The sequence below is a fragment of the Hypanus sabinus genome, chromosome X1, assembly GCF_030144855.1.
Source record: "Hypanus sabinus isolate sHypSab1 chromosome X1, sHypSab1.hap1, whole genome shotgun sequence".
Lineage (NCBI taxonomy): Eukaryota > Metazoa > Chordata > Chondrichthyes > Myliobatiformes > Dasyatidae > Hypanus > Hypanus sabinus.
In genome coordinates, this window is record NC_082738.1 from 6153816 (window position 1) to 6178962 (window position 25147).

A 25147-nucleotide genomic window follows, 5' to 3' on the forward strand; every position below is an offset into this window, starting at 1 on the left:
ATATTCCAATGCAAGGAGCATTGTACGAAGGCCAAATGAGCTCAGGGCATTGATCAACACGTGGAATTATGATATTGTAGCTATTATTGAGACTTGATTGCAGGAAGGACAGGACTGGCAGCTCAATGTTCTGGGGTTCTGTTGTTTTAGGGATGATAGACCAGGAAGGATTAAATGGTGAGGGGTGGCATTACTAGTCAGGGAAAATATTACGGCAATGTTCAGTCGGTACCGACTGGAGAACTTGACTTGTGAGGTGTTATGGGTGGAACTGAGGAATAAGAAAAGTGTGACCATGTTAATGAGGCTATATTACAACAGTATTTAGAGGAACAAATTTACAGAGAGATCACAGATTGTTGTAAGAAACATAAGGTTGTGATAGGTGACTTTATATTTCCACATATTGACTGGGACTCCCATAATGTAAGAGGACTGGTTGGCAAAGAGTTCGTCAAATGTGTTCAGGAAAGTTTCCTTAATCAGTACATAGAAGCCCCAACTAGACAGAGCAATACAGTTTCTGCTATCAGTGAATGAGTTGGGGCAGGTGACAGAAGTTTGAGTAGGGGAATACTTTGTATCCAGTGATCATAATGCCATTAGTTTCAAAGTAAAAAAAGAAAAGTCTCGGATTGAGATTTTCAATTGGAGAAGGGGCAGTTTTAATCGTATCAGAACAGATCTGGCAAGTGTGGATTGGAACAGGTTCAGGTAACCTTGATTCTCAAGAGACATAGAGGCCTTAGTTAAGAAAAAGGAGGAAATTCATAGCAGGTATAGGCAGACAGGAGTAAATGAGATACTTGAGTGTAAGAAATGCAATAGAACACTTAAGGGAATCAGAAGGGCTAAAAGAAGACAGAGGTTGCTCTAGTAGACAAGATGAGAAGAATCCTAAGGGCTTCCACAGCAAAAAAGGATAAAATTGGTTCTCTGGGTGATTAGACTAGAGCTGAAAGAGTTGGGGGAGATCTTAAATGGATTTTTTGCATCAGTGTTTACTCAGATGGACACAGTGTCTATAGAAATGAGGCAAAACAGCAGCGAGGTCATGGACCCTATACAGTTTGCAGAGGAGGAGATGTTTGCTGTCTTGAAGTAAATTTGAGTGGATAAATCCCCAGTGCCTGACAGTGTGTTCTCTCGGACCTTGTGGGAGACTAGTGCAGAAACTGGAGGGGCCTTAACAGATATTTAAAGCATCCTTAGTCACAGGTAAGGTGTCAGAGGATGTGAGGATAGTTAATGTTGTTCCATTGTTTAAGAAAAGCTTTAAAAAATAAGCCAGAAAATCATGGACCAGTGAGCCTGATATCAGTAGTGGGAAAAGTTATGCAAGGGATGGTTAACATGGCTTTTTGCATGTTTTTTGGGGAAAATACAAGGAAAGTGGATGAAGTCAAGACAGTGGATGTTGTCTACGTGGTCTTTATCAAGGCCTTTGACAAGGTTCTGCATGGGAGGTTGGTCAGGAAGGTTTATTTGCTTGGTATTCATCATGAGGTGGTAAAAAGCATAAGACATTGGGTTCATGGAAGAAGCTAGCGAGTGATTGTAGATGGTTCCCTCTATGACTAGAGGCCTGTAACTAGTAGTGTGCTGCAGTGATCAGGTCTGTTGTTGTTTGTCATCTGTATCAATGTCTGGGTGATGATGTAGGAAACTGGATCAGCAAATTTGCAGGTGATATCAAGGTTGGGGTTGTAGTAGACAGTGAGGAAGACTATCAAAGCTTGCAGTGGGATCTGGACCAACTGGTGATATGGGATGAAAAATGGCAGATGGAATTTAATGCAGACAAGTGCTGGGTGTTGCACTGGGAGGACCAATCAGTGTAGGTTTTACACAGTGAGCAGAAGGGCACTGAGGAGTGTAGTAGAATGGAGGATTTGGGAATACAGATCCTTAATTCCTTAAAAGTGATGTCACAGATAGGTAAGGTTGTCAAGAAAGCTTCTGGCACATTGGCCTCCTAAATCTATATTGAGTACTTAAATTGGGATGTTATGTTGAAATTGTACAAGACATTGGTGAGACCTAATTTTGGAGTATTGTGCCCAATTTTGGTCACCTACCTACAGGAGAAATGTAAATAAAAATGAAAGAGTACAGAGAAAATTTACAAGGATGTTGCCAGGCTTTGAGGACCTGAGTTATAGGGAAAGATTGAATAGGTTAGGATTTTATTCCCTTGAATGTAGAAGATTGAGGGAAGTTGTCATGAAGTTATACAAAATTATGTGGGGTATAGATAGGGTAAATGACTATTATGTGCCTAGGTAACCAATGGATATGGAGGTTAAGCTGGGGAGACACAGTTCAGTCAAGAGATGGCAATGGATGACCTTAAGCATGCAGCTATTATTGTCATCATAATTCAGTTGCAATTTTTTGAAGAAACTAAAAATTGATTACTTGGTTTCTATTAATTACCAAAGTGATCTAGATTTCCGGTGCTCACAGTGTGGCTTCCTTTATATTGGTGAGACCTGACATAGATTGGGAGACCATGTTGCCAAGCACCTACCCCTGGCCTGTCACGATGAGGCCACACTTAGATTGGAGGAACAACACCTTGTATTCTTTCTGGGTAGCCTCCAACCTGACGGCATGAACATCGATTTCTTGAAATTACAGTAATGTCCCCCAAAATATTCTACTTCACCATTTCCCATCCCCTTTTTTCCTCTCTCACCTTATCTCTTTGCCTGCCCATTGCCTCCCTCTGGTGCTTCGCCTCCTTTCTTTCTTCCATGGCCTTCTGTCTCTTTTTTACCAATTTACTTCCCAGCTCTTTACTTCATGCCCTCCCACTTTAGGTTTCACCTATCACTTGTATTTCTCTTCCCCCCCCCCCACCTTTTAAATATATACACCTCAGCTTTTTTCCTCCAGTCTTGCCGAAGGGTTTTGGCCCGAAACATCAACAGTTTACTCTTTTCTCTAGATTCTGCCTGGCCTGCAGATTTCCTCCCGCATTTAGTGTGTATTGCTTGGGTTTCCAGCATCTGCAGATTTTCTCTAGTTTGTGATTAGATTTTATCCAACGGTTTTAATAGTTGATATACACCTGCAATTAAAGCCAAATTAAAATTGAAATTCTGCTGGTACTTTGAGATTTACTTAAAATTATCTTGCCCTTGTGTCTGTCGTGTGCATTTTATTTGCTAAACTATTACTTTGCACATATGGTTTTTCATTTTGGTGCCTCTGGAGCAGGGGTATCTTTGTTTTTCAGAGCTGGATGATTGACTCATTGTTGCTCATTAAGAATGTCTTAGTTTTGTATGAATTAACCATTTTGTTTCCTCTGTATAACAGTACATATTTGTAGTTTGGTTAAAAACCTAAATCTCTCATCTTTTACTTATCTTGGTACTTTAATGGGAGCAAGTCATGGCTCATTTCTCTGTACATTGGTTTCTCTAACATATTCCATGCATGTAATGTTGCAATGAGGTTTGCTTCTACTTTACTACCATTTAAATCATGAATATGACTGCATGCATATTCAACAGAGAATATAGGACTCTATTTCCATTATATACAGTATGTTTACCAGGAAGATGAGTGAGGGGTGATGTTGTGTGCACAACTTATTAAAATGATCAGCCAATGCCCATTCCAGGAGAGATGAGATGAATTGATTTTCTCTGAGAGGGTCATGCGTTTTTGGCAAAAGCAGTAGAAATAATTAAATATTTTTAAGACAAAGGTAGAAAGTTTCATGTGCTGAGCTGCGACCTCCATTGAAGTCATGGCTCAGACTTGGGGTCAGGTTAGTGTTGTGAAACAGGGATGTGGGGGAGTTGGAGGTCAGGCTGGAGTTTAAGTATCTGCTCTGTGTTTGAAGGCCAGTGACATGGACGTGTGACAAAGGACATCTGTAGTTGAATGTTGGGCTGGCAGACCTGCAAGGGTGATGGCTGGTGCCACCCCCAACGAGGTCAATGAGTCATCAGTGGGTTCTGGGATTGGAGCTCTGTGTGGACAGGAGGTGTATGGCCCAGTGACCCCCTAGGTATGCAAATTGCCAAGACTGGAGGTTGAGGCCCAGTGTTTGGGATCTTGGTCAATGGAGAGTCTGGAGTTCAGGGCCTGGAGTTTGGAGTCCTCACTAATAGTCCTGATTAGTTGTCATTGATGATTTCTGAGGTTGATTCCAAAAATTGAAACCCAAAGTTCAATCGGATGTTCGGTCATTGATGCCTGATGGCCAGAGCCATGGGTCTGTGAGTCCACGAGGGAAGTTGAAAGCCCAATATCTGTGAGTGCTGGGGTTAGAGGACTGCCTGCGTGTGCACATGGGTGAGTGGGTGGTAGGGAGGAATGGGATTTGCTTTGCTCTTGTTATTTTGTTGTTACTTATGTGTTCTGCAAACATGGTGGGCATGGTATGTTGGCGCCAGCAAGTGTACAACACTTGCAGGTTGCCTCCAGCACATCCTTAGGTTGTGTAGGTTGCTAAGGCAATTAATGCATTTCATTGTATGTTTCAATATATGATGTGATAAATAGATGAATCTGAATTGAAGTTAGAGGTTTACAGTTAGCCTTGATCTGAATAAATGGCAGGGCAGGTTTGAGGCACTGAGCACTCAAATCTTGCTCTTATTTCTTAAGTTTTTATTAACAATTCAGGCTTCCAAAATGTGTCCCCAAGTATTGTCAGCTTTACTGGCAAGAAATTCGGCTTAACAATTTTGACACCAAGTCACAATATTTAAAGTAAGTCTAGAGATGGGACAAATTTAGAACAAAATTTAATTTCTTTGTTTTATCTTTATTTCTAAAAACTTTCCTATAGTTTGGCCATAATGGAAGTGAATTTATTTCAAGATAATGATATGCTTAACCCAAGTTTTATTTCCCTCCCCCAAAGAAAATGTATCATGCACTCCAGCATCTGATATTTTGGTCTGCTAAAGGTGGATCAGAATCAAAGTCAGGTTTAATAACACTGGCGTTATGTCATGAAATTTGTTATCCAGAGGCAGTACATTACAATAGATAATAAACTGAATTACAGTCAGAAGTATATATTTATTTTTTGGATTTATTTAAAGTAAGTACTGCAAAGAGGAAAAAAGTAGTGAGTATATTAGGTATTGAAATATTTGTTCATCTGGTTGGTGAAGGGAGGTTGAGAGGTTATTGATATGCAGAGTAGATTCTGATAGTGTTGGTGAAGGGCTGATATTTAGTGCATGGTTAATGGTATATTTGCATGGAGCAAGAACGTCAACTAAATAGTAAGATTAAATGCTTTTAATGAGTCACGTTAGCCACTGTACACATTGGGCAGCTTATAGTGTGGAAGTATTGAACCGGGCCTGCAAAGATGAAGAACATGCACACTTGAAAGCCTGCGCAAAAAAGAGAGTGCTTCCTACGCATAGGAGGCCCAATCAATTCACCATGCAATCAATCTGCTGCACTTGTCATATTCTTGCAAGCAATCTGATATAGTTCACCTCTGCTGGCTATAAATGGGAATTGCAGAGGAAGGAAATAAATGAGGTAAAATGAGAAAATTCATGAAATTTTATCCTGCTTGGTGGCAGTCAATTGGCCAGCACACCCTCGTGCAATGCTGCAGAGGGGTAGCTTCTCTCTCTGTGGCTTCCCAATTAGCTGATGTTGAGGACAGAGGCTTTGAATCTCCTCTTCACTTACTGATGTGTCCATTGATTCATCAGCTGGGATACTGGCTTTATCAACAGAGGATACTTCTGTTGCTTCCCAGGGTCCCCCACGAGTTCAGATTCATTCTGTACAGATTTGCTCAGAGCATCGAAGTATTTCTGCCCAAATTCTCCCAAGAGCATGCGGAGCAGCTTGAGTTTCATTGCTTCCTCCAGCTTTGCCACTGGTGTTAAAATTGGTAGAAGTTCATTCTGGTCCAGGAAGGATGCCTTCCATTGCAGCCAGGTTCCAAGGGTCAGTTTGCCAAAATGGATTGGGTGCTTGGAGTAGAACAACCATTCTTGTTTTGGCCCCACCCTTGTCGCTAACTGTTACGTACACGCAGAGCATGAAGGACAATGGAATAGTAGGATTTAACATTTTTACTAAGTCATGTTAGCCATGGTACATGATGGGCGCAACAAACCAGGCCTGCTGAGATGAGAAGCATGCTCCCTTGAAAGCCCATGCAAAATAAAAAGTGGCTGCTGCAAGTAGGAGGCCCAGTCGATCTACTGCGCAATCAATGGGCTGCTTGTGCACTTGCCATGTTCTTGCAGTTTATTCAATACAGTCCAGTTAATGGTTTAGATCCTAGAGTTTAGATTAGATAAAACGCATGTATTAGATATTCCTTGTATAGATTTTGAAATACATGAACAATTTTTTTTGTGTTGTAAATTGCTTTAAGTAATCTGAACATTCAAGCCTTTTAAGTGCTTGCTGCACTCTGATTGTGATTATTGTCTCACTTGTGTGTTTCTAACATCTGATTGAATAACTGTAACTATCTATGTAACCAGCTCTAATCCTGTACTGAAGATCATGTGGCCGGAGGGAAAACTCAGTATTACAGAAGTGACAAAACGTCCTTTAACTGCTGCCACCTTGTTTAAGAACTCCATGATTGCTTTAGTAGAAAACTTGGAATCAAAAGTAAGTAAATCATAAATGTCAATATTTCAATTTCATCTCAGTTTTCTGACATCATAAGAATTTAGAAAGCAACATTGAGGTGAAATTTCTTGCCATTGGTCTTTGATTTTATTACCTCTGCTTTAAAATGAATAAAATTTGCTTCCTTTGAATTAAACCTCAATTCACCATAAATGGTATTGGCACCAACTGAAGCTTGGATGATCCTGCACAATGTGAGCAACACGTGTGTTAATTTAAAATCAAATCGAAGTTATGTTGCTGTATCACTCGTGTGTTTGGTTATAATGGATGCCAGTAAATCGAGAGAAAATGTACTGTACTCTGTTCTAATCCAAGGCCTTGATGTATCTGCTTTTTCCATTGCAGCTGGAGCTCATAACCAATTAGCCCTATCCCCAACACCCAACTGCAATAATGACCATTACCAGAATTCCCCAAAGGTATTGATATTTAACAAATAGGTAGAGAGGAAGAAATATATTTCAGTTGAGAAGGAGCAATGTTTCAAAGTACAAAATGTTCTTCGATCATGTTAGTATTGCACTACTCTGCCAAAAGCAAGGGAGACATGAATCTTTTAAAAATGGAATTGCTCTCAGTAAATAGCATTCTAAGATCTCAGTTATCTTTTAATTGGCTGTGAGATCAACTGAATGGGTTTATCAGTTATGGTATTAACCCTTACATCCAGGTATTATTTACCGTGGTCAGAGGTGGAGACCTGCGCAAGGAATATATTAAAGTGCCACAGGGGGTGCGCCATCCCCAGTAGCACTATCTTCACCATGTTGAGGTAAATCCCGGTGGCAAGGGTGAACCCAGGACAACCGGTCCCACATCTTGGCTGCAGGAGGCTGCCGGGCACCTGGTCTGTTAAGGCCCGCCTATTGCGCGCCGCCAGAGCATTGCTTTTCTGTCAGGGTGTGCTCCCTTAGCCTTGTCTCAGCAGACTTACCACAAGGCAGTGGGGCTATTTACCCATAGCTGGGACAATGGTTGATGGGAACCAGGACATATCCACACAGTGGTGGGCCTGCACGCCACGTCTCTGGGGCCCACTGCTGCTCCAAGATCTCCTGTAGTTTAGCCTGGGACTGTAAGATACCCAGTTTCCACATGTGGCCCCGAGGATGCACTGCAGGAGTCTTGGTGGTGGAGAGGCACTGTACTGGCAGGAGGAAGCTTACACACTCGGCTCCTCTTTTCACTCTCTGTTGAGAAGGCTCGTCAGCAGCAATAGCTGTAAGCAGAGAGTAGCAAGCAGAGAGCACTATGTGGCATGCAACATGCACGAACTACAAGCACTACTACACTACTGCACTCGACTCTTCACACACACCCTGTGAGCAGATGCTCCACCCATACACAGATCAGACCTGAGGACCTGGAGGATGTTGCTGCTGACCGTAACACTTGGCGACAGTTGTGTAAGGACAGGGTTCGTATTCAGAATCAAAATCAGAATCAAACTTTAATCGCCAAGTACCTGTGCACATACAAGGAATTTACTTCCGGCAGATGTTGTCTCTCTGCTCATAACAATAATAATGATAAATATAAATGAAAATATAGATTATACATACAAGTAGTGCAATCCAAGTAATAGTTAGCCGACAGTTAACCGGCAGTTAACTGTTCAGCAAAGTGACCGCAGTAGGGAAAAAACTTCTCCAGTGCCTATTAGTCTTAGTCTGGAGGGATCTGGAGATGGAAAGAACAACCAGAAGACAGTAGAAGAGAACTAGGAGAAATGCAGCCATGGTTGCCATCACTACTACCATTACCACCACCACTACTGCATATACATGTTCCACCTGCAAAAGAACTTGTGGGTCCAGGATAGAACTGTATAGTCATCAAAGATCTCACCGTTAAAGGAGTGGATGTCGTCATCGGATTCCGATGGACACCCGAAGATGAAGAACCCTTACATACTGTTTGGGTCAAATTTGACCCGTTTTGACATTTGACAGCAGTAAAAACACCCTAAATGCCATTTTTTTAGCCGAAATTTAATGACTTTTCCTAACATGACCCAAAATGCACAAAAATGAAAATATTTAAAGATTTTATACTTCTGTACAGATGCCATTGAGTCTGTTCCGGGTCAAATTTGACCCATATCTATTGAAATGGATTTTAGATCTCTGAAACATTAATTAAGGATTAATCACCCATTTATTAATGTCAGATAGGTTATTTATACATTCTAAATAGATCTGTGGTTCAAAATTTGGTATAGACACTTGTTATGAGGGGATTCTTGGACGGGTCAAAATTGACCTGGACCATACTGTGAAGGTATAGAATATAAATAGTATATAAGGGTTAAACTGCAGTTCAATTTACACCTATTTCTCTGTATTTAACAACTTTTTAAAAGAAGTCTTTTAGTGTTCTTCAATTTATTCACTGGAGTTGGGTGTTTTCTCTAATTACATGATTTTTAAGTGACTTCATTTTAGACTGATTACAAACCAAGGAAAATTTATCATGTACTCCAGCATTTAATGTTTTGATCTGCTAAGATGACATGTCAGGTGCTGAAATATTTGTTATTCTGCCTGATGAAGAACTTGAAGGGAATTTAAAAGGATCTACTGATTAGATTCCGGTGGTAAATGATTGCTGGATTTATTGTTCATTCTTAATTATCCTTTAGATTGTGGTGTTCATTTTTAAATATTGCTGTCTGTGCAGTGAAGGTAATCCCACAATGCTAGGTGGTACAGAGATTCAGGTTCTCCAAGTTTAAGTATAGTGCTAGAGTGCCCTATGTCTTTCTGAAAACTGTTTATGAGATGCTCCCATCTTGCAGGATGAATCTGTCTCCATCTCCGATAGCCCTCCCCCAAATCACAGGGAGATCACAATCTACCAACATCAGGATAACCAGGTGGACAGCCAAATGATCACCTGAGATCTTCTGGAATAAGCTCAGAGATTTTACATGGAACCATAAAACAATACAGCACAGAAAACAGGCCATTCGGCCCTTCCAGCCTGACACAACTTTATTCCGCTGGTCCCATTGACCTGCACCCAGTCCATAACCCTCCAGACCTCTCCCATACATGTATCTATCCAATTTATTCTTAAAACTTAAGAGTGAGCCTGCATTTACCGTGTCAGATGGCAGCTTGTTCCACACTCCTACCCCTCTCTACATTTAGACTTTGGTGAGAGTGAGCAGTTGGCAGCTGAAATATTGTAGAATACTTAGAGGAAAATCAGGGGAAATCTTTGGCAAAGGTCAGTGAAGTGAGTAAGAGCCCACAAAGAGGTGAATTACTGAATGAAGCCGTGATGGGGCATAAAAAGTGATCCTGAGGGGTGGAAGACTGAGGCACTGAAGCAAGGATGCAATCCGGGTGTGGGTGGAACAAGGAAATATGAGTGCGCACACATCCATGTTTACATATGTGGACTAAATCAGTTCTTAAAAGTCTGAACTGCAAATTACCTTAGATTTCCTTGCTAGTGAATGAAAACCTTGACCTGTAAAGTCTGCATCTTAGCTAGTTTACAAATACCATCCAAGATTAAAATAATTTGTATTCAGTTGTCTTCCATTCCTCAAGTTGGAGTGAAGGCAGATCATCTTCAGTGTCAACAGCCTCCCAAAAAGACAACCCTTAATGATAGTTGAGGGTTTAAAAACTAGACTGGTTTTGAAAGGGTTCTCCATTGAAGTAGCAAGATAAGGTCTTTCACATCCACCTAAGACCTTAGTTAATTGTAAAATTCAATAATGTTAAATTAATAAGCTTAGATGCAGTGCACAAAATTATTAATGGAACAGAATTTGTCTAAAAACTCTCCCTGAAGCATTCAAAAATTTCATTGTTGGATATTTCATTTTAACATCAAAGAAGTGCAACCGTATTTGGTTTGAATTTAACAAATCAAATTCTTCATTGACAAATAGAAAGAAAAGTGCCAGAGAAAATTCTTTGTTAATAATGGGCACAGTTTGGTCAAGAGGAAACATTGTATGCTTAAAATCTGAAATTAAATTGCCATCCTTTTGTTAGAGAGGAAGCTCCATATTAATGAATAATTTCCTGGCTTATTGGACCTGAAGGTTCTAAGTGTATTGATTTTAAGGATTGTGAATCACTCATGTCTATCGCCCAGACTGATTGAAGGGAAGTTTTTGGATTATAAATGCTGGATGCAGTCTACTGTCATCTTGTTCAATTAAACAATTTCTTGGGATCAGGTTGCAATTTATTAACTATTAAATGACCCATGCCAGTTTAGGATCCGGTGCGATTGAAATTGTTACTCAGCTGCATGAGCTAACCATGTAGTTTAGAGAAGCATAAATGTAATCAACTTCTGAAAATTGGTTCCATTGACCTTAATAGCAAATTTCCAAAATGGTAACAGACAAGCCATACCATATCAATGGTGCTCAAAAAATCTAGAACTATTTTCTACACTGGCATCTTTGAATGCAGTCATCTTTATCTTAAATCTACCAGGCTTGGCCCGTTGATGCTTATTTACTGCAATACTTTAGTGACTTGCAAGGACGCAGGTAGAGACACAGACTAGTCATCCATATATTACTTTTTGAGACGGAATGCCTCTGACTCTGTCTGCAAACTAGCACTTTTACAAGAGATTAGAATCTCAACAGCTCCACCCCACTATATCGAAAACAAGTTTGCATTGTTTCTGGGTTAGAACACTTTGATCTCTTGTGTACCACAAGGATTGGTGCAAAGAATTTTCCTGTTTTTTATTTATATATATATATATATATTTTTTTTTTTACAATTTAGTTATGGATACAGAGAAAAATGGTTAAGTTTGCAGATACAGGTGATTTAGTGATATCTTTGATAGAAAAGAGAGGAATCTTGGGCAGCAGGGTAAAGTCGGTGAATTTTAAAATGTGCAGGGCAACAGGTAGAATTTATCTGCCTACCACCATCCCTAACGGCATGTTCCATGCATCCACCACTCTGTATTTAAAAAACCTACATCAGACATCCTCCTGTACTTTCCGCCAGTGACCTTATGCCCTCTGATATTAGCCATCTCCACCCTACATGGATTCCATGATCTCTCTGTTCCTCTGCACAGTTAAGAAAACAAAAGCCGGGAGATTGGGGCTGAGAGGAAGATTGGATCAGCCATGATGAAATAGCAAGAGCAGAGTCAATGGGCCAAATGGCCTAATTCTGCTCCTATATCTTATAGTTTATGATCCCAATGCAACTTGTCTACCACAGAAACAGGTCTATGGCAGTTGCCTTTTCTCTGGTTCTGGGGCATCCAGATAGTAAAGACACTGATGTTAAACTATTGTTGATTGACTACAGATCTGACTTCAGTACCATAATTCTAGGCAAACTCATCACCAATCTCTGGACGAGAGTCAGCACCTTCCATTACAACTGCATCTTTGATTTCCTGGCTAACAGACCACAGTCAGTAAGGATAGGTAGCAACACCTCCTGCACAATTATTCTAAACACTGGTACTCCTAAAGGTTGCATCCTCAGTCCCCTACTCTAATCCCTGTTTACTAATGACTGTATTGCCAGATTCTGCTCAACGAGGGGTGATTGATAAGTTCATGGCCTAAGGTAGGAGATGAGTTATTAACTTCAAACTTTCTGCATAATCACTCAAAGAGTTGAACTGCATGTGCATGCAACAAGAGCTGTATAACTCATCTCCTTCTACCTTGGGCCACGAACTTATCAATCACCCATGTTATGGACACTTTCTGGAGGTCCAAGATCCGTATGCTCCAAGAACGCTGGACTAAGTGTGTAAATGTAGGAGGGACTATGTTGAAAAATAACTCCGCTAGGTTTTCTAAAATTGACTCCTTCTACCTTAGGCCACAAACTTATCAATCACCCCTTGTAACTCTATTTACAAGTTTAAAATTGATACCATTGCAATGGGCCATATATTAAATAACAATGAGTCGGAGTACAGGATGGTGTTAAAGAGCTCAGTGACATGGTGTCGTGACAACAATCTTTCCCTCAATGTCAGCAAAACAAAAGGGCTGGTTATTGACTTTAGAAAGGAGGGTGGTGTCCATTTTTCCTGTCTACATCAGTAAGGGGTAGAGAGTTGAGGATGTGGCTTTCAAGTTGCCACATAGATGCCATGGCCAAGAAATCTCACCAAAGCCTCTACTTCCTGAGGAGGCTTAGAAAATAGTCAGCAAGCTCTGTCAATCATTGCCAGTTTTTATCAATGCACGAAAGAAAGCATCCTATCTGGATGCACAATGGCTTAGTATAGCAACTGCTCTGCCTGTGACTGCAAGAAACTGCAGGGGGTTGTGGGCATAGCTCAGCACATCACAGAAACCAGCATTCCTTTTGTGGACTCTGTACTTTATGCCTCAGTAAAGCAGCCAGTACAATTAAAGACTCCAGCCACCCCGGAAATTCTCTTTTCTCACCTTTTCCATCAGGCAGAAGATGCAAAAACCTGAAAGCACATGCCACCAGGCCACACCTTCAATTCTGCCTTTATTAAATCTTTCCCTTGTACAATAAGTTAGACTCCTCACCCCACAATCTATCTTGTTTCGATCTCATGCCTTATGTTTGCCTGCACTTCACTTTCTCTGTGACTGTTAAACTTTATTAATTCCATAATTGTTTACCTTGTTCTGCCTGTAATGATCTGATATGTATGAACAGTGTGCAAGACAAGTTTTTCCACTGTCTCTCAGTACATGCAAAAGTAATAATCCAATTCCATTTTCAAATTCACTAAAGAAGGCAGGGAGCAGACTTGAGTGGACCATGAACTTGTACACTCTTAAAGCTTAATTATGCTAAAAATATCTATAGTGTTTCAGTAGCATATAACAAGTGGTTTTGTAAAATTCTTTTGGTGATTCTAACTGAACTTGTGCAATATTGTCCAGATAAACACATCAACCTACAAACATTTAACGTTTCTGTGGGTCAAACTCAGTGCCATGTGAAGGTATCTATTGTAGGGAGAGTGAAAGTAATTTAAGATTACAATATTACCTTTGGAGTACATATTCTTGTTTTACACACATGTACTGATCAGTATTTAATTGCAAGGCAAACCAAATTTTTGCACAATATTAAGGTATTGCTATGATACATCAAATACAGTTTGCACAGTGCATCTGTTATCCAATGTATGCCATCATAATTACATATTAAGGATGTCAATTTATAGATTTCATTTTGTTTTCCAGGAGCCTTACTATGTTCGATGTATTAAGCCCAATGAGCTAAAATCTCCACTGCTGTTTGATGAGCAACGTTGCCAGCACCAGGTGGAATATTTAGGTTTAATGGAAAATGTACGTGTTCGAAGGGCAGGATTTGCTTACAGACTGACTTATGAAAGATTCTTGCAGAGGTAAAGATTTTTGACTAAGTTGTTACGTTTTGATTAAGGCCAGATAACTAGTTATGCATTAGTCATAACATTGCCACATTTCTGTTAAGCCAACAAGCACTGATATATGAAAAATTATGTCCTTGTTTTCTTTCCCTCTATTTTTTTATTGTGTAGTTTAGGACAGTGGATATTCTAGTTTCAAAATGTTAAGACTCAATCTGTGGATCTTGGAAAGTAGTATTTGTTGCATATGCATGATGAGAAAATGAGTGGTATAGTATGATTAAGCATATTTATTGAGTCATGTTAGCCACAGTACACACTGGGCAACTTGCAGTGCAGGGGCTACAAACCAGGCCTGTCCAGACAAAAAGACATGCAATCTCAAAAGCCTGGACCAGAAGCGAGGGCCCTCCGTGCTTAGGAGGCCCAATCAATTCACTGCACAATCAATGTACTGCATGCGCACCTGCCACATTTTCGCAATTGATGTGATGTGTTCACCCCTCCTCTCCCCACCCACCCCAATCGATGGGACCATAGAGGAAGGGAATAAATGAGGTAAACTGAGAAAAATGATTAAATGTCTATCCTGTTTGGTACTGAGCAACAGGCTGACGCATCTTTGTATCTTTGTAGACTGCCCCAGGGTAAAGGGGGGGGGGGGCATCTTCCTCTTACTGATTAGAGTCATAGAAGAGTACAACATAGAGACAGGACTTTTGGCCCATCTAGTCTGTACCAGCCAAACCATTTAAACTACCTGCTCCCATTAACCTGGCCCGTAGCCCTCCATCTTCTATGTTTCAATGAATAAAGTTCAAACCCGTTCAATCTTTCCATCTAACTCAGATCCATCAGACCTGGGAACACCTTTGTATATTTCTGTGCTATTTCAACCAAATAAGGTACAGATGAGCATCAAATAAGGTGCAAATGAGCACTTTTCCTGTAGGTAGGTGACGAAAATGGCACACAATACTTTAAATTAGGTCTCATCAATGTCTTGCACAACTTCAACATAACATCCCAACTCCTGTACTCAGTACTTTGATTTATGAAGGCCAATGTACCAAACACTTTCTTTCTGACCCTATCTATCTGTGACACCACTTTCAATGAATTAGGGACTTGTATTCCCAGATCCCTTTGTTCTACAGCACTCCTCATTGTCCTACCGTTCGCTGTGTAAGACCTCCCCTTGTTGGTCCTACTGAAGTGCAAGACCTTGTACTTGTCTACATTAAGTTCCATCTGCCATTTTTCAACCCATTTTTCCAGCAGGTCTAGGTCCTGCTGCTAGTTCTGACAGTCTTCCTCACTGTCCACTACACCCCCAATCCTGGTGTCACCAACAAATTTGCTGATCCAGTTAACGACATTAGCATTCAGATCATTGATATAGATGACAAACAATAACAGACCCAGCACACTTCCCTGCAGCACTCCACTAGTCACAGGCCTCCAGTCAGAGCAGCAACCATCTACTACCACTCTCAGGCTTCTCCCAAAAAGCAAATGTCTAATCCAATTTACTGCCTATCTTGAATGCTGATGACTGAACCTTCTTGACCAACCTCCCATCTGGGACCTTGTCAAAGGTTTTGCTAAAGTCCATGTAGACAACATCCACTGCCTTGCCTTCATCAACTTCCTCAAAAACCTGTAAGGCTGGTTATACATGACCCCCCATGCATGAAGCCTCATCTTCTAGAGGAACAATTTTGTTCCTTGCAGTCCTTTTGCTCTTAACATATCTGTAGATTAGCTGATGTTGAGGGCAGAGGCTATAAATCCCCTCTTCTCTTGATGAAGCATCCATTGATTCATCTGCTAGGACACTGTCTTCATCAGCAGGGTAAGCTTTTGTAGCTTCCTGTGTCCCAGGCATTTCGCTGGCAAAAATAATACTAATGTAGCCTGACAATTCCTCTGTCAGCCAGCTCATATTCTGCTACTTGACTGGAAGACAGCTGGTAACTAGGTTTCTTCCTGCAAGATGCGCCCTGTAGACTCGGGCTCTGGTAACAAACATTTGTGACCTAGTGTGTATATTGTATTACTGTGTGGCCTCTTGCCTGCTGCAAATTTGTTCCTGGATAAGATGCACTTAAACATTAACACTTTGCTGGCAGTTCTTCTTAAGCTTGAATATCACTGCCTGACCACAGTATTGTCCCAAAGCATCCACTTGGAAAACCTGCTGGTCCTTTTGTAATGGAGAAATCAATGCCGGTTTCTCCTCAATATGGTTGATGCAGGACAGCGTAATGGCATCTTTTGAATCCTATTTTTTGCCCAGCAAATTAGGCCGTTTGCTTCCATTGATCACATGCACGGGTAAGTGAAATAGGTACCCCGCTGAACCACATCTACCATAAAAACCCCATGCATGACCACACTACCTTCAGTGTAGCTGTGAAACACTGAGATCAGTGGTCATGGAGGAAATTTTGGAATCTGGTGTAAGGATAATTCACTTAACAAGGTGATGGCTGACCCCATATCCAGCCCAAATCTCACAGGCTGATTATCAACTGTAAGTGAATCCAAGTAAGGAGGCTGGATTCTGAGGCCCAAGTCATAGGTTTGGAAAGTGGTGCCCACTTCTTTGCTCCTGCTGTCTCCTTGCATGGAGTTGATGGTTGAATTCTACTGCATTCTGATGGCATGATGCTTTGTGAAGCTGAGGTACCCTACCTACTGTCAGAACTGAGAGAGTGTCTTTTGATGTTTGCAATCATGCCATTGGGTACAACTTTACGCACAGTGATAGCATCTTTGTGGAGTCTTACGTGATGTTGCCTGTGGGTTGTGGGTCGGAATTCCCTGGCAAACATTGACATCTCCAGAAGGAGTTCTTGCTCCAGTACTGCCTGATTCAGTGGAGATGGAGGTAGCTGAATCTGTATAAGGTCTCTCTTGACTGCCTCTCAGTGGCAAGCTGTGGAGTGTGCTTTGTCCCAAGACAAATCATTCTTTTTGGACAGGAGACTCTCCTGGGTGCTTCCATCTTTAGACTCTAACAATCAATGCTTGGATAAGCATCGTTTCTTCAAATTTGCTTTGGGAAATATCTTTGTACTTGCTTTCCTGTGCCACTAAGATCAGTGTTGTGATGAAATCATCTTTGTTCTCATCGGGGTCTGCCGTAGCTGTGAGAAGCTGAAGCATGACATAAAAGCATTGTCCTGCATCCCCAAACATAGTCCAAAGCCTGAAGCATGTCTGTCAATTCAGATTCATTCTGTAGGTGCAGAGCATAAATGTACTTCTGCCCAAGTTCTTCCAAGAGCAGCTTGAGGCACATTACTTTCTCTAGCTTTACCACTGGTCTTAACATTGCTAGGAGTTCTTTCTAGTCTAGGAAGGATGCCTTCCATTACAGCCAGGTTCCAGAGGTTGATCTTGCCGTGGGTGCACCCCAAAGTGGATTGAGTGCTTGGAGTAGAGTCCCCATTCCTGTTTTAATCCTTGTCGCCAACTGTTACATAAACGCAAAGCAAGACCGACAACGGAGTAGTGTGGTTAAATATTATAACTGACATGTTAGTACTGTACATGCTGCACAACTTACAGTGCGGTGGCTACAAAACAAGCCTGTTGAGACTAAAAGACATGCATACTCAAAACCCTGCGCCAAAAGAGGGTCTTCTGCGTGTAGAAGTCTCCATCAATTCACTGCGTGACTAATCTGCTGCATGTGGACCCACTGCATTCACATAATTGATGCAGTGGGGTTCAGTCTTCAAATTGAAATCTAGTTTTTCTGAGCAGTTTTTACATTTGTTAGTGCCATCAATTCTGATGAAGAGTCAGTGGGCATAGGAATACAGGTTAATTGGGACACATCGGGACAAGTACATTTTGGCCCATTTAAGTGTCTATTGTAATTTTCATGGACATAGTTACAAAGGTGTGTGTATATAACAAATTAGAACACTACCAATGCCACTACAGTGCTATAAAACTCTGTGTTAGTTGTTAATAGTTATCGATGGAGGAATTCATCCAATGTGCGTTGGTAGGTTCTTTTGACTGTAAATGAACAAAATCAGCACAGACACCTAGTGCAGATAGTAGACTGTGTTCATACAATGCTTTCGATGATTGTATCCTCTAAATGTTCATTGTGTGTAACTGCAACACGTGCATGCAACTGAGCTAGTTAGAAATTGTTGGGTAACAGTCTTCTGTCCCAATTAAGCGGCATCATGTCCCAAATAAATGAATGAATGGAATCCTGGCTCTTTTCTCGATATGATTTTGTTATTTAAGAATTGTCCAAAGTATGTAGCTGCTCTAATTAACTGATGGCGCAATTAACTGGAATCCACTGGAATCCCTTATGCTTCCATTGACATTTGTGGTGATCTATTAAAAAGTCAAGCTCAGTTTGCTCTCAGATGGTGAGATTTGACACTTGTAGATGCTCCTGCAATCATGGTCCTGAACTAGCTAGTGTTTCAGTAAATACACTACAGTCGGCCCTCCTTATCTGCGAGGGATTGGTTCTGGGACCCCTCGAGGATACCAAAATTCATGGATGCTCAAGTCCCTTATCCAACCTGTCTCTATGCGGTGGATCTTAAGACCCAGCGGAACCCAAGACCTTATTTAACCTGTCTCAGTGCAGTGGACATTAGGACCCAGCAATAAAGGTCTGAATCCAGTGTTTCTGTTCATGAAAATAATCACGATAATGATTGAAAATAAAGTGGAAATAATAAAGCGATCAGAAAGAGGTGAAACGCCATCGGTCATTGGAAAAGCTTTAGGCTATGTTGGTCAATGATCGGAACAATTTTAAAGGATAAAGTGAGAAAGGCTGTGCCCCAATGAAAGCTACAATTATTACTAATCAACGCAGTGGTTTAATTAATGGGTTTTGGGATCTTGGGTTTTTGATCCTCCACATCAACCCAGCATGGTGGAGTGCGCGCTCGGAAGTGGTCTGTCACTGGATCGAACTCGGGAACTTCTGTTCCCGAGCCCGGTGCCGAAACATACATTCTTAAGTGTTTTATATGCATAGAAAGGTAAAATATATGCTATATAGGGATGTAAACGTTTGACTAACTGACGCTAAATAATACTGGATGTAGCTGTTCCAACTTACTTAGTAAGAGAACTTACGATTTTTTTTCATTCCCGATCCACGATAACCCATGCACATCCTCTTGTATACTTTAAATCATCTCTAGATTACTTATAATACCTAATACAATGTAAATGTTATGTAAAATAGTTGTTATACTGCATTGTTTAGGGAATAATGACAAGAGAAAAAGTCTGTACATGCTTGAGCAACAAGCGCTGGAAGAGCACTTCCGGGTTTTCGCGATTCGCGATTGGTTGAATTCGTGGATAAGGAGGGCCAACTGTATTTGAGATTTCTATATGAGGATCTTTCCAAGTTATCACTTTAAACCACAGGAGGGCGCTAGGTGATCATCTGTTCTTTGCTTCTGAGGTGATTGAAAACCAACGAAGGCTGTGTTAGAACTCAATGTTGACCAGAGATGGTAGATTATTTCTGTCTTGCTGCTTCTACTAAAGATGGAAAAATGCCTTTCATTGCCTAAAATGGCTTTGGCAAAGTTGGATTGTGTGCAGTAGCAGATATGTGCATGAAAAATACTGCAGGGTAGAAAGAAAATGTGGGTGCATTACGTGAAGTGGCAGTCATTTGAGACAATGTTGTAAACAATATAAAGGAACGTGCACATGCTGATCTGCTTCAACTTGGCCATACTGCTGAGGCTTAAACTCTAGATTTTTAAAATGCAATCCTGTTCTCTTGTTTTCCTCTCTCTATCATCTCAACCCTCTCCATCTTTAAAATGCTTCTTAACCTTCACTCTTTAGCTAATTTAAGATACCTACCTTGCTTAGTGTCAAATTTTACTACTTGCTTATTTCCTGTTAATGTCAAAATGCCATATAAATATATTGTGATGAGAGCTTGGGAACTATAGAAAAATCATTCTCATGAATCTGTTCCAACGTCCTCTGTATCTCAGCTCCATTTCCTAATATGCCTCCTCATCCCACAATATGCATACTTAATGAAGGCCTTAGTTTTTCAAGGTCCAATTGTACCCAGATCCATAGCCTTAGGAGGAGAGAATTTCGAGCATCGACTACCCATAATGAGAAATGTCCTTTGTTCTTTTTTAAACCCTGAATACCTCCAGGTTCAAGCTGCTTGGCTCTCCAGTTTTCATAAGTCCTATGTAGGACCTTGTATAAAATTCAAACAACTTTGCCATAGTCTGGAGCGCTTCCTGGAACTTTCCTGCTCTGTGAGCCTTACATGGAGTCCTATAACACTTTGGCACAGAAATGGGCCCTTCAGCTCATCTAGTCTATGCTGAACTATTAATCTGCCTAGTTCCATTGACCTGCATTGACCAGCATCACAGCTCTCCATACACCTCCCATCCATGTACCTATCCATATTTCTCTTAAATGTTTAAATTGAGCTCATATCTACCTCATGTGCTGGCAGCTCATTCCAGACTCACTGCCCTCTTGAATGAAGAAGTTCCCCCCCCCCCCATGTTCTCCCTAAATGTTTCGCCTTTTACCCTTATGCTCTCTGGTTCTAGTCTCACCCAACATCAGGAGAAAAAGCCTGCTTGCATTTACCCTGTCTATACTCCTCATAATTTTCTAAACCTCTATCAAGTCTCCCCTCATTCTCCTATGCTCTAGGGATAAAAGTCCTAACCTACTCAACCTATTCCTATAACTCAGGTCCCCAAGTCCCAGCAACATTCTTGTCGATTTTCTCTGCACTCTTAGAGTCTTACTGATATTATGGGACATAATTACTTTTAACAAGGGAGATTAAGTTCAGCATTCAGAAATGAGTGAAAGTTTATAACTATAAATAGGTATAAGATTTAAATAAAACAGCTTTGTCTACTATGGAAGGAAGAGGCAATCTTTTCTGTTGGGTTCTTCAAATTTACAAAGACTTCCATTGGGTGTCATGGTGGAGTAGCAGTTAGTGAGAGACTATTTCACCTTTGGGCATTGGAAGTTCAGAGTTCAATCCTGGCATCCTCTGTAAGGAGTTTCTGTATGTCCTCCCTGTAAAATACTTGAGCTTTTTTTAGGTGCTCCAATTTCCTCCCAAAGACATGCTGGGTAGGTTAATTGTTCATTGTAAATTGTTCCCCGATTAGGTTAGGGTTAAATCAGGGTTGTTGGGGGTAGCTGGGTGACATGGCCCAAAAGGCCTATACTGTGCTGTATCTTTTTTTTAAAAAAATAAAACATATTGAGCTTTTTGTTAAGGACATTACAATAATTTGTTGTGCTTTCAGGGTAGTAGGAACTAAATCATTGTTCTAGAGAAACAGCAATCAATCTGCATATAGTAACACATAAACTACAATGTAACAATACAATGACTATTTTGTGTGCTTCAGTCATATTATTCAAAGAGAACCATTTCCAAGAACATCGGAGAAAGCTGCATGTTTTTCACCATAATGATCTTTGGGAACTTTCATGTTAGCTTGTTAAAATGGGTGTCCTTCTAGACAGATCTGTTGTACAACATTTCCTCAGTCTACATTCAATTGTTCCCAACCTGATTATTTTTTCCTTTTGAAGTTTTGTTTGTCTAGATTTGTATGGTTTTAATCTGTCTGTCCAACACAGCTTTGCACATCTCCCTCCAAAGTTAGTCTTCTGTACTTTCCCTAAATGTGAAATTCATGTTTTGTAGATTATTTTAAATAATGCTGAGTTCCCTTAAGATCACAAATGCGAGGAAATCTGTGGATGCTGGAAATTCAAGCAATACATACAAAATGCTAGTGGAACGCAACAGGCCAGGCAGCAACTATAGGAATAAGTACAGTCGATGTTTTGGGTCGAGACCCTTTGTCAGGACTAATGGAAAAAAGAGATAGTAAGAGATTTGAGAGGGGGAGGGAGAGACCAGAAATGATAGGAGAAGACAGCTTCATCCTTCCCCCTCCTGTCTTCTATTATTTTGGGTCTCCCCCTCCCCCTCCCACTTTCAAATCTCTCACTATCTCTTTTTTCCATTAGTCCTGATGAAGGGTCTCGACCCGAAACGTTGACTGTACTTCATCCCATAGATGCTGCCTGGCCTGCTGCGTTCCACCAGCATTTTGTCTGTGTTCGCTTAAGATCATTTTTTGTTTTTCTCCCTCTTCTTTGCACCACTCTTGTTCTTGGTCAGCTTTCTCTGTAAAATTATGTTTAGCTGTTAACCAAGCTAGATCAAGTCACTGCATATGTTTTCTCTATGTCTTCTATCTGTTTCAGCTGCCATGGGATCATCCAAGTGTACTTACTCTGGTTCATCTGTTGCTGTAACTCTTTTGCCAATTTTCTTTGTAACATTCTTACTGTCCCATCTGAAGTTAACTAATCTGTCAAAAAATTAAGAAGAGCTTGAGGTCTTTTCTGATGTGCATAGGAATAATCAGAATCAGATTTATTATCACTGACATATGTTGTAAAATTTGTTATTGCAGCAGTGCAGTGCAATACATTAGAAATACTATTAAGTATCAATCAGAAGTATAAACATAAATAAAGAGAGCAAAAGAGTGAGGTAGTGTTCGTAGGTTCATGACTGTTCAGAAAACTGATAGCAGTGGGGAAAAAGCTGTTCCTAAAACATTGGGTGTGTGCCTTCTGGCTCCTGTACCACCTGCCCTATGGTAGTAAGAAGAAGAGGGCAAGTCCTGAGTAGTGAGGGTCCATTGAGATCAATGCCACTTTTTTGAAACATCGCCTTTTGAAGATGTCCTTGATGGGGAGGATAGTGTCTATGATGGATCTGGTTGAGTTTGCAACCCTCGCAGCTTTTTCCAGTCCTGTGCATTTGTGCCTCTAAAGCAGATGGTGATTACAGACAGCCTCAAAATTAAGTAAATGTTGCACAGTATTTCTCATAACAGCAAAACATACAGTAGGTTGTTATTTAGTGATTACAACTTATTGTTCAACACCATCATCCACGACTACTAATCAACAAGCTTCAAAACTTGGGCCTCTGTAGCTCCCTCTGCAATTGGGTCCTCAACTTCCTTATCAGAAGACCACAATCAGTGTGGATCAGTAATAACATCTCTTCACTAACAATAAATACGTGTGCACATCATGGATGCATGTTTAGCCTACTGCTCTATTCTTTGCATGTGTACATGTGACTGTGTGGCAAAGTACAACTCCAACCTCATCTATGCTTCCCCAATACCAGTGTTGCTAGCAGAATCTCAGATGATAATGAGAAGGCAGGTTGAGTGGTATTGCAACAACCTCATTCAAGATCAGAAAGATCAAGGAAATGATTGTGGACTTCAGGAAGGGGTCAGCGTAGAAAGGGCGAGCAGCTTCAAGTTTCTGGGTCTCAGTATCTCTGAGGATCTATCCTGGGCCCAACACATGGATGTACTCAGAGTGGTGGCTCTGTTTTAATAGGAGGTTGAGGAAATTTGGTCTGTCACCAAAGACTTGGAAATTACTACAGCTGAGAGCATTTTATCTGGTTCTACGATAGACTGGTATGGAGCCTCTAATGAACAGGATTGCAACAGACTGCAGAGGGTGTTTGCTCAGTTAGTTTCATCATGGGCACATCCCTTCCCACTACTGAAAAACATCTTAGGAGGAAGTAGTATCCATAATTAAAGAAGCTCTGCATCCAAGACATGCCCTTTCTGCATTACTACCATCAAGGTGAGGGGAATGGTGGTGGGTGGTATAGGTGCCTGAAAACCCATGCTCAATATTTTAAGAACAGCTTCTCCTCTGTCATCAGCTTCCTGAACAGACAATGAACTCTACCTGGTTATTAGACATTTTTCTTATTTATTCATTTTTGGAATTTATAATGATTATTATGCATTGTACTGTACTACTGAGGCAAAACAACAAATTTCACAAGATATGTCAGTGATAATAAACCTGCTTCTGATTCTAGCCATTGGCATCAATCACAATGACATGACAAATCATTAAGCAGTAGTTGGGGAATTTAGACACATAAATAAATGTTACAACCAGGGATTTTGATCAATTGAACTGAGATTTTTTTTATTTGTGAATCACGCGCTCCTTTTTTCACAGTGGAGCCCAAAAACCAGAAAAAAATGTAAAACATGAAAAACTAAAAGTTCAGAAACTGAGATGTCAGCAGTTCAAAAGTATTTATCCCCCTTTGCTCAGTACTTAGTTGAACCACTTCTCACAGCTATTACAGCCAGTAGTCTTTTTGGATAAATCTTCATTAGCTTTGCACAACGTGATGGAGCAAAATTTGCCCATTCCTCCTTGCAAAATTGCTCAAGCTGTGCCAGATTAGTTGAGGAGCAGTGGTAGAGAGCAATCTTGAGATCTTGCCAGAGATTTCGATCAGGTTAAGGTCAGGGCTTTGGGCCACTCAACATCGATTTTCTTCATTTGAAGCCACTTCAGGTCATTGTCCTGATTGAAAATGAACTTCCTCCACAGATTAAGCTTTCTTGCAGAGGCTAACAGGTTTTTAATCCAGGATTTGTCTGTACTTATCAGCATTGATTTTCCCATCAATCCTGACAAGATTTCAGTCCCTGCTGCTGAAAAGCATTCCCATAACATGATGGTACCTCCAACATATTTTACAGTAAGGATGGTGTTACCTGGCTAATGCATAGTATTAGATCAACGCCTTGCATGCCGCTTAGTGTCGAGGCCACAAAATTCCACAAGACCTTCTTCCATATCTTTACAGTATCTTCTAAGAGACACTTTACCAAGTTTTTGCAGATAAGAAAGGATGTGCTATTTTGTTAGCTGAGAAGATCACCAGGGTCTTCCCGCCATCACGGACATTTACACTACACGCTGCATCTGCAAAGGAAACAGCATTATGAAGGACCCCACGCACCCCTCATACAATCTCTTCTCCCTCCTGCCTTCCGGGAAAAGGCTCCGAAGCATTCGGGCTCTCATGACCAGACTATGTAACAGTTTCTTCCCCCAAGCTATCAGACTCCTCAATACCTGAAGCCTGGACTGACACCTTGCCCTATTGTCCTGTTTATTTTTTTTTGTAATGCCTGCACTGTTTTTGTGCACTTTACGCAGTCCAGTGTAGGTCTGTAGTCTAGTATAGCTT

General features: G+C 40.8%; 1 protein-coding gene across 2 annotated transcripts in view; it reads left to right on the forward strand.

Moving 5' to 3' along the window:
- myo1d (myosin 1D) overlaps window positions 1-25147 on the forward strand; it is a 567195-nt gene that overhangs the window by 183659 nt on the left and 358389 nt on the right. For both annotated transcript variants that reach the window (XM_059955714.1, XM_059955715.1), the window contains exons 14-15: window positions 6492-6624; window positions 13847-14013. In XM_059955714.1, the coding sequence (XP_059811697.1) occupies window positions 6492-6624; window positions 13847-14013 (300 nt within the window). The remainder of the gene's footprint in view (window positions 1-6491; window positions 6625-13846; window positions 14014-25147) is intronic.